The sequence below is a fragment of the Gopherus flavomarginatus genome, chromosome 1 (genome assembly GCF_025201925.1).
Source record: "Gopherus flavomarginatus isolate rGopFla2 chromosome 1, rGopFla2.mat.asm, whole genome shotgun sequence".
Taxonomy (NCBI): Eukaryota; Metazoa; Chordata; order Testudines; family Testudinidae; genus Gopherus; species Gopherus flavomarginatus.
This window is the reverse complement of record NC_066617.1, coordinates 79415063-79429915: the sequence shown is the minus strand read 5'-3', so window position 1 is coordinate 79429915 and position 14853 is coordinate 79415063. Positions and strand designations below refer to the sequence as shown.

The 14853-nt window shown below is 44.2% G+C and overlaps 1 protein-coding gene across 5 annotated transcripts in view; it reads right to left on the bottom strand.

Moving 5' to 3' along the window:
• Window positions 1-14853, bottom strand: part of METTL25 (methyltransferase like 25) — a 134211-nt gene that overhangs the window by 42120 nt on the left and 77238 nt on the right. Inside the window, exon 6 of one of the 5 annotated variants that reach the window (XM_050935474.1) lies at window positions 6630-7183. The exons of the other annotated variants lie outside the window; for them this stretch is intronic. Within the exon in view, the coding sequence (XP_050791431.1) occupies window positions 6678-7183 (506 nt within the window). The 3' untranslated portion in view covers window positions 6630-6677. Of the gene's footprint in view, window positions 1-6629; window positions 7184-14853 lie in introns of those variants that run through there. 5 annotated transcript variants of the gene reach the window in all.

Here is a 14853-nt window from a genome sequence, read left to right as displayed (position 1 = left end):
GGATAAGTACTCGAGCCCTTTCATGGGAATTAAGTATTTCTTTTCTGCCCTTTTTTAGGTGTGTGTGCGGGATTGGAGGACGGGGTTTGCCAGATGGTTTTGGCAATATTCAAGACTTCTTTGTGTACCAGGAGCATGACCCAAGTTAGCTGCCACCTTGCAGAGCACTGCCTGATGCTCATGGAAATCGTCCGGTGGGCTAGCCCTAGAAGGCCCTTCCACTGCCTCGTCCAGGGAGGTGTAGGATGATTAGATGACTGAGGGAGGTCCGGAAGTGTCCTCACCTGCCAGGGATGGGTACCAGCTCCTCACCCAAGGCAGTCGCTAGGACATCCTGCACCAAGGCCAGTGCTACACTACTGGGGGCACCGCCTGCGGTCTGTCTCATGCAGCAACCAAGGACTCGCGGGAGTGGGTTACTGACATGTTAGGAATGCCCCATGCATTTAAATATGGCATTGGGTCAGCCACTGGCTCTGCTGCCAAGCCGGTGCTATGCTGCTGACGTGCCCTTTGGAACGCAATCACGTTGTCTGGGCAAGGGGCTGAACTGTGCCTCCGAGCTCAAGAAGTCATCTCCCTCTGGCTATTGGGGTGGGGCTGTAGATTCTTGGCAACAGCGACTGACAGTGGGATGAAGACTGGTTCTGGGAGATCAATGATGCTTAAGAGAGCTTCAGGATCGGGAGCACGGTGCTGACAGCTTGTAACAACGGGCCAGAGACTTTGGTCGGCATGGAGACCAAGAACATGGTGACCTAGGGCTCTGGCTTGGCTCCAGAGACCATTGGTGCTCACCTATCTTGTGTGAGGCCTTGCCGGTGGGCTTGCCCTCATGGGGAGCCACAGTTGATTCCTTTGCCAAACGTGGTATTGGATGCAGAGGAGATGCTTTCAGTTCTCCTGGTGCTGGGCCCTCGGAGGGGGTCAGCTATACCATCGGCCAAAGCCCTTTACTGCTCCCTGGAGTTGGTGGTGCGTCTTTACGGGGAGAGAAACTCCCCATGGCCGAGCCCTTAAGCAGGTCTGGAGTGGGCATGAGGACCGAGCAGGGTCCTTTGCCCAGAGCCCCTTGGTTGGGCTTGGCCGGTGCCACCATCTTCTTAGTCTTTTTCTTCGACATCAGTGCTGGGGATCAGTGCTGGGAGGACCCTGGTGCCAGAGATGTGCTACGCACCGAAGCTGAAGTGCTGGGTTCCGATTCGGGCCGCACTGTCTCCAAAGCTGGGTGCAACGCAGCCTTCATTGATTTAGTTGGGGATTGGTCCTGCTTTGAGCAGGGGGTTGGACTAGATGACCTCCTGAGGTTCCTTCCCACCCTGACATTTTACAATTCTACGATCAGGAGGGCCTTGAGACATATGTTGCTCTCTCTTTGTGGAAAGTGGGGCATGCCCCGCCAGGGGCAAAGTCCCCACTGGGACACTATCTAAACACTTAATGGGTACTTAACAACTATCTAACAATGATTAAGACTATTTACAGGTAGGTAAAGCACAAGGCTAAACTAGACGAGAAACCACCAACCACTTGCGAAGCAAGGGACAGAGGTGCTCCAACAGACCACCACGGGCAGTAAGATGGAACTGAAGGTGCAGGACCAGCAGCACCTGATATACTGTGCCATGAGAGCGGCACTCCAGAGGATGCCACAGCTAGCTCTACGAGTACCACTAAGGCAAAAGTCTCCGACGGCCACACACGGGCGTGTGCACATCCACAATGGAATTGACATGAGCAAGCACTTGAAGAAGAACTATACAAACTGACATCAGCTGAGTTTCTAGCACCTTAGTAGTTATTTGTAACAATGTTGGGTATATGGTTTTCAGATAGAATGTGATTTTTTTGGGTTAACAATGTCCCTTTAAACAACAAGAATCCAAATAGAACTCTAATTATTAGCCAGTGTCTCCTCCACCATCCACATTAACACACACACAGTCTGTCTAAACCTCTGGCCTTATTTATATAGCTAAAAAGTCACAGTGAAATAATAAATTAAGTTATGGTATGAAATTCTGATCAAAATCACCATGTAGACCTGTGCTGCTTTATAAGTAAATACTAATAATCACAAATGTGCTGCAGATATTGACAAAGAAAATTGCTATTGAACTTGTTGACCAAACTATATGCTGGGTCTGGATAATAAAAGAGAAAGTCCTACTCAAAGATAATTAGGTATTGTTTTGCTTTTGTCAAAAGTCCGTGAAGACTGACTTAGAGTTGGAGTCATCTTGCAAGACAGAGCTCTCTACCATCGTTTATATATTATTTTATTTGAGACAAACGGTGGTGGTGGTGGATTGGGAAGGAGGGGAGATATCTTTCAAGGGATTCCTTGAAACGGATGTTTTCATTTCCTCACGTTCAAAGTGTACAGAACCTTGAGATCAGTTACTTATTCATTTTGTTTACACTTCAATTACATTTTTCTACTACACAAATCCAATGTACACGAGCATTTACAATCTCTTTCTTTGGCCACAAAAATAATGAAGTGCAAATAAAACCAAAAAAAAAAAAAAAAAAAAGCAGCAGCAGCAGCAGCAAGAATATTTTAAGACTCCATTTCTAACCACTTCTGGCCAGCTATAAAATACTTCAAGACAAAAATAAAATAAGTTGAAAGCCTGCAGAAAACACACAACTGACTGAAGATCAGATACAGCTGTCAGTGTGAGGTAATTGTAAAAGGACTGCCAAGCACGTCAAAAAAGCTCGGTATTAATCACGTACTTATTGGCAGGGATGGCTTTGGGATTCTGGCCAAAGTCACATACTGAAGAGTAACATGATATAGCACCTAACGCTTGTACACAGCTGAATCCACAAAGCTGGCACTAAGTTCTGCTCATCAGCTATTTAATTACAAAGACCAATACCTGGGAGGTAACCACCATAAAAATCATTTTCAAGCTTGAGTGGTTCATGATATATTAGTGGTTAAGATAAAACCAGCCATAACAGATGGGGTAAAAATAAACAAATCTATTCCCTGATTCCTATTTTAATTTTTAAAGTTGTTAGAAAAACAGCAAAAGTGTACAGCAAACGACCAATTTCATTTCTATCATATAACAAAACTGCATGATTTAAAGGGTCTTGAGAGTGTTTCCTTCTGTGTAACCTGAGCTTTGCTTTCTTTGAAGAAATATGGTGAGCATTCCTAGAAGTATAGATTAAAATACCCTACAGAAACAACAGCAGCATGACTCATATGACAATTGTACATAGTATTCTTTTGTTTCCCTTTCTCCTCCCTCACTTTTTCTTTCCTTCTGTCTTGTTCTTGCTACTTATAGATAAAAACACTAAAGAAAGCGCTAAGTGAAGGTGTGCTAACACAAAATCATCAGTTTTTATTATATAGATGTTACAGTAAGGTCTACAGGCCCCAATTAATATTGGGACCCTGTTGCCCTAGGCTCTGTACAAACACATTATGAAATATAGCCCCTGACTCAGGAGTTTACAATCCAAATATACAAGACAGAAAAGAGGTGGGAGGGGAAACAAAGCCAATGAAAGATGAAGTGACCTGCCCAGGGTCATACAGAGGTCAATGACACCTGGGGCGGGGGAGGGGGGTCGGGACAAAGGGGGTCTAGAAACCTGGTCTTCAGAGTTATGAGGTTTTGGTTCTAATCTTCTCTCTGCCACAGGCTTTATGTGTAACGTTAGGCAAGTTATAACTTTTCTCCATGGACACAGCATGATGTGCTGCGAGGTTAACTCATTACCATATGTAAATATTTTCAGAAGAAAATCACTTTCTAAATTAAAAATATTTTTCAAAAACATTTTATTACACTGTAATGAGGTCATATAAAATATTGTGTAGCATACTCAAACTTTTATATATTTTTAAGACAGTTTCTGTTTTTGTATTCTTTATTTCCAATTTATTTTGCAGTTAAGAAACGTACTCTGTTCCTACTTTCTGAGAATGGGGATTTGGCACAATATGTAGTTGGTGTCCAGCTTTTTCTCTTTCTCTCTCTCTTTTTTTTTTAAAGTAGGGAAAATCTTTGTGTCATTGACTCTTGTTGAAGCTACTGAATTGTTTGTCTCTGACTATTCTCTCTTTACTTTTTACTGCCTGATTTGCAATTTCAGGTTTCAGAGTATAATGCTGTCTTTACTAGTGAATGTTTTTGCATTAAAGACATTTGTAAATAAACTAGCATTTAATACATCTTCATAAGAGTGAGGCTTTTTTAATACTTGGTATATTGTGGCTATGTCAGAACTAATAGTTGTAGGTGTTTCTAGTTAATGTTAAGAAAGAGTACAGTTGTTGGAGTTTTAACAGTGCACCAGGATTAGGAGGTGTTGGTATTAGGTAATAATTCCCTAAGATTAAGTCACAGTTCTAAAAGAATTTTTTTTATATAATTTTAGCAAAGATTTGAGTTCTCATCTTATTAATCTTTCTTATTATAAATATTTAATCCCTTTTCCTTTTGGGAACAACTCTCATATTTGCTCATTGGTTGATGACTTTGATTTATTACACTGCTTGGTTTGAAGATTAAAGCAATAAGTGAGTGTTGTCTCTGTTCACCTCTGCACCTGGAGAACTAGAATATGCAGTGTAGTAAAAATCATTCATTTCTACAGTGTTGCATATGCGAGACACAAATCAAATTTCTTCTCCAGTAATATTGCATGATAAATAGAGATTTAAGAATGCTTGTTGACTGATGCAATGCTTGCTGGTGAGGTAGCATGTTTCGTTGGTTAGGGCACTGGAATGGGAGTCAGAATCTATTTTTCTAAGGCCACGTCCACACTACAGAGTAAAATCGAAATTAATAAAATCGATTTTATAAAACAGGTTTTATAAAATCGATTTTATGCGTCCACACTAGGGCACATTACTTCGGTGGTGTGCGTCCATGGTCCCAGGCGTCCATCGATTTCCGGAGCGTTGCACTGTGGGTACCTATCCCATAGTTCCTGCAGTGTTCCCTGACCCTTGGAATTATGGGTTACTACCCCAGTGCCTGATGGGACAAAAATCACTGTCTTGGGTGGTTCTGGGTACAGCCTCACCCCCTCCCTTCCTGAAAGCAGCAGACAGCCATTTCGCGCGTTTTTTACTGGGTGAAGTGAGCAAATGCCATAGCACAGCAAGCATGGACCCTGCTCTGATCAGTACCGTGATCGTGGACGTTGTAAACAGTTCACGCATTCTCATGCTGTCTATGCTGAACCATGAACTGCAAACGCAGGAGAGGAGGCGGCAGCTATGGCAGCGCGGCGACGAGAGCGATGAGAACCTGGAGACTGATTTCTCCGAAACCGTGGGCCCTCGTGCTTTGGAGCTCCTGATGGTAATGGGGGAGGTTCTACCCATTGCACGCCGATTTTGGGCCCAGGAAACAAGCACAGACTGGTGGGACCGCATAGTTTTGCAGGTGTGGGACGATTCGCAGTGGCTGCAGAACTTTTGCATGCGTAAGAGCACTTTCTTTGAACTTTGTGACTTGCTTTCCCCTGTCCTGAAACGCCATAATACCAGGATGAGAGCAGCCCTCACAGTGGAGAAGCGAGTGGAAATAGCCCTCTGGAAGCTTGCAACGCCAGACAGCTACCGGTCAGTCGGGAATCAATTTGGAGTGGGAAAATCTACTGTGGGGGCTGCTGTGTTGCAAGTAGCCAAAGCAATCATTAAGCTGCTGCTACGAAAGGTTGTGACTCTGGGAAACGTGCAGGTCATAGTGGATGGCTTTGCTGCAATGGGATTCCCTAACTGTGGGGGAGCCATAGATGGAACCCATATCCCTATCTTGGCACCGGAGCACCAGGCCACCCAGTACATAAACCGCAAGGGGTACTTTTCAATGGTGCTGCAAGCACTGGTGGATCACAAGGGACGTTTCACCAACATCCACGTGGGATGGCCAGGAAGGGTTCATGACGCTCGTGTCTTCAGAAGCACTACTCTGTTTAAACAGCTGCAGCAAGGGACTTACTTCCCAGACCAGAAAATAACAGTTGGGGATGTTGAAATGCCTGTAGTTATCCTGGGGGACCCAGCCTACCCCTTGATGCCATGGCTCATGAAGCCATACACAGGCAGCCTGGACAGTGGTCAGGAGCTGTTTAACTATGGGCTGAGCAAGTGCAGAATGGTGGTAGAATGTGCATTTGGCCGTCTAAAAGGTCGCTGGAGAACTTTACTTACTCGCTCAGACCTCAGCCAAACCAATGTCCCCTTTGTTATTGCTGCTTGCTGTGTGCTCCACAATCTCTGTGAGAGTAAGGGGGGGACATTTATGGCGGGGTGGGAGGCTGAGGCAAATCACCTGGCCGCTGATTACGCGCAGCCAGACACCAAGGCGATTAGAAGATCACACCAGGAAGCGGTGCGCATCAGAGAAGCCTTGAAAACGAGTTTCATCATGGGCCAGGGTACGGTGTGACTGCTGTGTTTCTTTCCCCTTCATGAACCTCCCCCACTGTATTGACTCCTGCTGCAAGCAACCTACCCTCCACCCTTCCATAACAGCTTGCTTATGGAAATAAAGTCATTCCCTGTAATCAACCCACCCTCACACTTGCTTTGAATAGCATGTAATTATAAGAAGAGTAAGAGAAATAAAAAGGTACCCCGGGAGTGGTTTAGGAGGAGTATAGGAGGGAAGAAAAAGGCCATTAAGGACATTTCAATGTAATGACAGCCTTTTGGTTGGACTGTCCACGGGGGTGGAGTGGGCAGGTGCAGAAAGCCTTCCCCCACGCGTTCTTACACGTCTGGGTGTGGAAGATATGGAACATGGTGAGTACTGAGGGAGGTTAAACATGGGCTGGAGTGGCACTCTGTGACCCCGCAGCTCTTCCACCAGACTTTGGAGGATGTCAGTTTGATCGCGCAGCAGCTCCAGCGTTGCATCCCGCCACCGCTGATCTTCCTGCCTACACTTCTGATCTTCCTGCCGCCACATCTCATCTCGAGCGTCCCTCCTGTCCTCACGTTGGTCCCTCCTGTCCTCACGTTCACTGGCATCTTTCCTGTATGTTGCTACCACGTCTTTCCACTCCCCCAGATGAGCTCTTTCATTGCGGGTTACTGCCATGATTTCTGTGAACATCTCATCCCGTGTCCTCTTCTTCCTCCTCCTTATCTGAGCTAGCCTTCGGACTGAAGTAGGGAGGCTTGAAAAATGTGCAGCTGCATGAGTGGGGGAAAAGAGTGATAGAAGGATCATAAGAGATACATTTCACAGAACAATGGTTATACTCTTTCACAGTGAACTACCCTATTCACCGTATGTAGCACATGTCACTTCACTACAAGGTCGCCTTTGGATTCTTTTAGAATTTAGTGTGGTGTAACAGATCAACACAGACACAGGTCCGGGGATTACAATTCAGCTTGCAGGCAGACATGGTAAGGCCTACATCTAATGGCAGATCACCCTACAACCTCCCCCTTTCCCCCCACCCCTGGCTATTAGCAGGTAAAATTCATGCTGGGCAGCCAAACTGCTAAAAAGCACATCTTTTGCTTTTTTTCTTATGCCATCAGAAAGGTTAAGCACTAGAGGAAATTGTGAATTGTTTTCCCCCCCACTCTGCATGTCTGCTGTAATGGCAGGTCACTGAAACCTTACCCCCTCCCGCTTTCCCTCCCTCCCTTGGCAATTAGCAGCGAAAATTCCTGCTGCCCAAATGCTAAAAAGCTCAGCGCCATTAGAGACACCTCCCCGTAGGAATGGGCAGCTTTTTCCCTTCCCCCCGCATGGCTAACTGCAAGGGAAGGATTTCTTTTAAGCCGCAGGAAAGCATCACCGTAGGAATGGTCATCTCTGTCCCCTTAATAAAATACATTAATTTTTACCAGGTGACCATGAACGATATCACTCTCCTGAGGATTACAGACAGAGAAAAAGAAATTATGCTTCTTGAATGCCAGCAATCTCCGGGACCATACGCAGCTAGACTTTGTCATGCAATGATACCTGATTACGTGCTCCAGGCATGGCGTGGTAAAGTTTCGTACCATGGTGGATGGAATAAGGCTGCTCTGCCCAGAAACCTTCTGAAAAGGCTTTTGGGGTACCTCCAGGAGTGCTTCATAGAGATATCCCTGGAGGATTTCCGCTCCATCTCCAGACATGTTAACAGACTTTTCCAGTAACTTTAATGCCAGCTAATACATGCAAGCCCTCATGGCAAATCAATCATTAAAAAACGCTTGCTTTTAAACTATGTTTTATATTTACAAAGATACACTCACCAGAGGTCGCTTCCATGGCTTCATTGCCTGGGCTAGTGGCTTGGGAGGGCTGGGAGTTTAATTCTGTCTGGGTCACAAAAAGCTCCTGGCTGTTGGGGAGAATGGAATGCTGTGTGCTTTCAGCAAGGTCTTCTTCCTCTTCCTCCTCGTAATCTTCCCCCTCCACTGAATCCTCAGCCATGGGTGAGATTATTACCCCCACCTCGGAATCCACAGACAAGGGGGGGCTTGTCGTGGCACAGCCCCCTAAAATTGCATGCAGCTCCGCGTAGAAGCAGCATGTTTTTGGCCCAGATCCGGATCTCCCATTTGCTGCTTTGGTTTTCTGGTACGCTTGTCTGAGCTCCTTCACTTTAACTCTGCACTGCACTGAGTCCCTGGTATGGCCTCTCTGCCTCATGGCATTAGAAATTTTTTCAAAAGTTTTTTCATTTCGTCTACTGGAACGCAGTTCTGATAGCACAGAATTTTCTCCCCATACAGCGATCAGATCCAATAACTCCTGTGTGGTCCACGCTGGAGCTGTTTTCCTATTCTCAGGAGACTGCATTGTTACCTGTGCTGCTGAGAGCTCCACGCTGGCCAAACAGGAAATGCAATTCAAAAGTTCCCGGGGCTTTTCCTGTATACCTGGCCAGTGCAGTAGAGTTCATTTACCTGTCCAGAGCGGCCACTGGTGCACTGTGGGATACCTCCCGGAGGCCATTAACTTCGATTTCCGTCCACACTAACCCTAAATCGATTTAGTAATATCGATTTTAGGGTTACTCCTTTCGTTCAGCTGGAGTACAGACATCGATTTTAAGACCCCTTAAAATCGATTTTAAGTGCCTTGTAGTGTGGACGGGTATAGCGTTAAATCGATTTAACGCTGTTTAAATCGATTTAACGCTGTAGTGTGGACCAGGCCTGAGCTATCTGTTGATATATCTATCAAGCCCCAGTAACTGAAGGTTTCTAGGTAACAGTCCTGTGCTTCAGCTGTAGACTAGCTCCATTACAACAATTTTTTTTTGATAAATCTCTACAACTGGTTAAAATGTAAAGTAATTTATGTAAAACATTTAATTTCAATACAAATATATATTTTTTAATCTGCAATATTATGATTTGAAGAAAACATTTACAATCAATCATTTGAATATACAGTTATCCAACAGGCAGAATACCATTTAACTCAACTATTTCCCCTTAATTTTAACAAAAGAGCATTGTCACATTACCTTGGCCTGTAGTTCAAATTCTGTAACAAGCCATTTGTCTTGTCTGTAAAGACAAGCTCGGCACTTTCAGCTAGATTTAGGATTCTTCTTCACTTACTTCCTAAGCACTTACATAATGCAGCTGTGTTGCCGTTACCCAGAGGTGCTTCCAAACCAGAGAAGGATGAATTTCAAGTTCGGAAGTGACTCCTGTACACTAGGACAAATCCTGCTGTTTTTATTGTGACAGAACTCCTACTGAAGATGACAATTACTTTTTTTCTGGGCATGTAGGGTTGGGGGTGGGGGGTAATACGTTTCTGGGAGCGCTCACAATTGGCTGGGTGCTATACAAATAAAGAACGTATGGTCCCTGTCTGAAAAACATACACTGAAACAGACAAACATATGAAAGATAGGGGAAAGAGTTACAACACAAGTAGTGTTCAGTGTAATGAATGACCATATTTATAAAAACACTTTTTCTCATAAATAATATTAGATGTATATATTATCTCCAGTTTCTCATCAATTTTGCTATTATTAGTTGGTAAATTTCCCATCTCTATCATGGTAAAATAGATCTTCAGAAACAAATAGGAGATTTTTTTTAGATTTGGTGTTAATATGAAAGCTACAAATATTTTGTCTGTTTTTCCCTGGTCAAATATGACAACCTATTTATTTGGCTGGTTTGGGATAATAAGAATGTAAAATAATAAGGAGAAAAACTGAATTTAAGACATTCAGACAACTAAAATCTGTTTTAAAAACTGGAAGACAATAATTTGATTAAACATTTTTCTTATTTCCAAAATATAGTATATTAGCACTGACCTACTGTAAAAAATTCTATGTTGAGCATGTGCACTTAATCATTTTTATAATATTTAAGGTTTTCACAAAGATTCATGTTATAATTCTTTACTACTGCTAGAAAAACAGGCATTAGTTCAAAAATCATATACCTTGTGCTTTGATAAACCCAACAGCTATCAGAGTGCACATGTTCTGTTTCTTAGGTAGGTCTAGTGAGGATTTACAAACACTTGTGTGTAATAAAAAGATATAGTGACAGTTTGTCTGAACAATATTTTGTAAAATACTACTTTCAAGACAGAAAAATGACCTTGATCCTAAAATGATCTCTGTAACCTTCTTGTCCCATATATATTTCACTACAACTGACCTCAAAACCAGCTGTTATTTTAATATATATGTTAAGTGTTTTTCTTCTGTGCTGTGTAATTTTTGTTTCTTCTGAATATTTTGACTACTAATTTAGAATCTTTTAAATTGTTTGCTTGATTTTCAGTCAGCATTCTCAGACTGAACAGTTATGACTCTTCCAATACCTGTTTCATTCCAGAGAATGGATTGTTAAAGAATTCTTTTGAGGTTCTTTCAGGAGAGCACGAACTGTTTGTCTGACATTGCTGGATGTGCTTAGCAGAGAACACAGGGTTGTGAACAGATAACGATCTTAGGTTATTAGCTGAACTGGTGTAGAAGAATGGGGCATGATAGATAGTGATCCATTTTTATTTCCGTATGTATCTAAGGCCTGGTCTATGCTATGCATTTAAACCGATTTTAGCAGCGTTAAATCAATTTAATGGCACACCTATCCATACTACGAGGCCCTTTATATCGATATAAAGGGCTCTTTAAACCGGTTTCTGTACTCCTCCCCAACGAGAGGAGTAGCGCTAAAATCGGTATTACCATATCGGATTAGGGTTAATATGGCCGCAAATTGACGGTATTGGCCTCCGGGCGATATCCCACAGTGCACCACTGTGACTGCTCTGGACAGCAATCTGAACTCGGATGCAGTGGCTAGGTGAACAGAAAAAGCCCCGCGAACTTTTGAATTACATTTCCTGTTTGCTCAGCGTGGAGCTCTGATCAGCACAGGTGGCGATGCAGTCCCAAATCCAAAAAGAGCTCCAGCATGGACCGTACGGGAGATACTGGATCTGATCGCTGTATGAGGAGACAAATCTGTTCTATCAGAGCTCCGTTACAGAATACGAAATGCCAAAGCGTTTGAAAAAAATCTCCCGGCTACATAGTGCTGCGTGACAAGCGTAACGGAAAGCCAAAGAATCAAATGGACGCTCATGGAGGGAGGGAGGGGGTACTGAGGACTCCAGCTATCCCACAGTCCACAGCAGTCTCCGAAAAGTATTTGCATTCTTGGCTGAGCTCTCAGTGCCTGTAGGTTCAAACACATTGTCCGGCGTGGTTCAGGGTATAGCTCGTCAATTTACTCCCTCCCCCCACCATGTGAAAGAAAAGGGAAAGAAATCGTTTCTTGACTTTTTTCAGTGTCACCCTATGTCTACTGAATGCTGGTGGTAGACACGATGCTGCAGCACTGAAGAGCAGTATCCGCTCTTCTCCCCTCCTCGGTGGCAGAGGGTACAATATGACTGCTATCCGTCATCACCATCAGCCCGTGAGTGCTCCTGGCTGCCCTCAGGTGAGGCCAGCCGGGGGCACCTGGATAAAAATAGGAATGATTCCTGGTCATTCCCAGTAGATGGGACAGAACAGCTGGTAACCGTCCTCATCATAGCAACTGGGGGCTGAGCTCCATCAGCCCCCTCCCTTTCATGTGTAAAGAAAAGATTCTGTATTGCCTGGACTAGCATAGCAGCGGGATGCTGGGCTCCTCTCCCCCGCACAGCTTAATGTCCTGCCTGGACTGTCATAGCAGCGGGAGGCTGCCTCCCCCTCATTTAATCTCACTAACAAGTCACTGTTTCTTATTCCTGCATTCTTTATAACTTCATGACACAAATGGGGGGGACACTGCCACGGTAGCCCAGGAAGGTTGGGGGAGGAGGGAAGCAATGGGTGGGGCTGTTGCAGGGGCACCCCCCCGTGAATGGCATGCAGCTCATCATTTCTGCGGGATCTGACACGGAGCAGCTGTGCTCTCTGATACACTGGTTCTCTAGTACACTTGTCTCATATTCTAAGCAGAACTGACTCTATTTTTAGAAACCATAAAGGAGGGATTGACTCGGGGAGTCATTCCCAGTTTTGCCTTTGCGCCCCTGGCCGACCTCAGCCAGGGGCACCCATGATAGCAGCAGACAGTACAGAACGACAGATAACCGTCATCTTATTGCCAATTAACAATGGCAGCAGACAGTACAGAATGACTGATAACCGTCTCTGCTATCATGCAAAAGCAAATGAATGCTGCTGTGTAGCACTGCAGTACGTCTCTGTCAGCGGCACCCAGTACACTTACAGTGACAGCAAAAAAAAAAAGCTGAACGGGCTCCATGGTTGCCGTGCTATGGCGTCTGCCAGGGCAATCCAGGGAAAAAGGGCGCGAAATGATTGTCTGCCGTTGTTTTCCCGGAGAAAGGAATGAGTGACGACATTTACCCAGGACCACCCGCGACAATGATTTTTGCCCCATCAGGCACTGGGATCTCAACCCAGAATTCCAAGGGGGCGGGGGAGACTGCGGGAACTATGGGATAGCTATGGAATAGCTACCCACAGTGCAAAGCTCTGGAAATTGACGCTAGCCTCGGACCATGGACACACACCGCCAAATTAATATGCTTCGTGTGGTCACGTGCACTCGACTTTATACAATCTGTTTTACAAAACCAGTTTATGTAAAATCAGACTAATCCCGTAGTGTAGACGTACCCTAAGTCTGTAACCTTTTTGGTCCTTCAGTATTTTTCTTTGGTAATGATCTGCACAGGTCTACATTTTTCTTTCAGTATGATCTGAAATCTTTTCTAACTCTTGTAGATGTGTGAGAATGCTGACCTATACATTATTTGTCTGAAATTTGGTTGCTGTAGCATAGTTTCTCTGTGTGCTTTGTGTACATCCTTCACTAAATGTCCCTACCCTTTGAGCACACTTACACGTCATCTTGATATACAAATGACTTGATACTGATGAAGCATAAAAAGAGACTGGTGTACAAGTATACAAAAAATATACTTGAATCTGACTGAGGCAAAATAAAGAATGGTAGCAATACTTTACTGTACCTGTGAAGGAGATAAAGAAAGTTTTGAATGCAATGAAATTAGCTGTTTCAGGTAGTATAAAGCCCTGTGAATCCAGACTACCTTAATACAGAATTTTAGTCTAATGTATCTCAATGTGATTTATTATTATTACGTGTATCACCACAGTGTCTAGGAACTGCGATCATGGTCCATGTGTTTGCTTAGCACTATACAAACACAGAATGATGATCCCTTCTCCAAAGAGCTTACAATCTACCTATAAGACAAGAGAAAACAGATGGATACAGACAGACAGATGGGGGGGGGGCAAATACAAGGAAACAATGAGACAATATAGGTCAGCACAAAAGGATGTGGTCTCAGCACACCAGCAGCCTAACTATCATCACATTTTTCATAGGCAGTACAGCAAAGGAGAGTTTTGAGGAGGGATCTGAAGGAGGATAATGAGGTAGCTATGAGCAGGGCTGACAAGATACGGGGGAAACTGGTACAAATTACCGGGGCCCAGAGGTCTGGAAGGGGGCTTCTTCGGCCCTGTTTAGCCGGTCTGCCCTTGCTAGGCGACTCAAAAATTTTTTTTCACCGGGGCCCGAATCCGCTCTCGGCGGCTCTAGCAGTGGGTGTTTATGGCAAGCCTTCCCAAGCATCAGGAGCAGCATGGGAGAAAGCATAAAGGTATACGTTTGAAAATTTACTAAGTGGGCAGTGGAGGCTGCCATTGGAGCATACCTCTAGATACTAAATGAGAAATAATTGGTAAGGTGGGTATACATTATGACTGCCCTTGAAAGTGTTGGATGGGTACAGCTTGCTCAGGAAGGATAGACAGGGGAAAAAGGGAGGAGGTGTTGCCTTGTATATTAAAAATGTACACACTCGGACTGAAGTGGAGATGGACATAGGAGACGGAAGTGTTGAGAGTTTCTGGGTTAGGCTAAAAGGGGTAAAAAGCAAGGGTGCTGTCATGCTAGGGGTCTACTACAGGCCACCTAACTAGGTGGAAGAGGTGGATGAGGCTTTTTTTAAACAATTAACAAAATCATCCAAAGTCTAAGTTCTGGTGGTGATAGGGGACTTCACCTATGTTTCCCTATGTTGGGAAAATAACACAGCGGGGCACAGACTATCCAATAAGTTCTTGGACTGCATTGCAGACAACTTTTTATTTCAGAAGGTTGAAAAAGCTACTGGGGGGAAGCGGTTCTAGATTTGATTTTAACAAATAGGGAGGAACTCGTCGAGAATTTGAAAGTGGAAGGTAGTTTGCGTGAAAGTGATCATGAAATCACAGAGTTTGCAATTCTAAGGAAGGGTAGAAGGGAGTACAGCAAAATAGAGACAATGGATTTCAAGAAGGCAGATTTTGGTAAGCTCAGAGAGC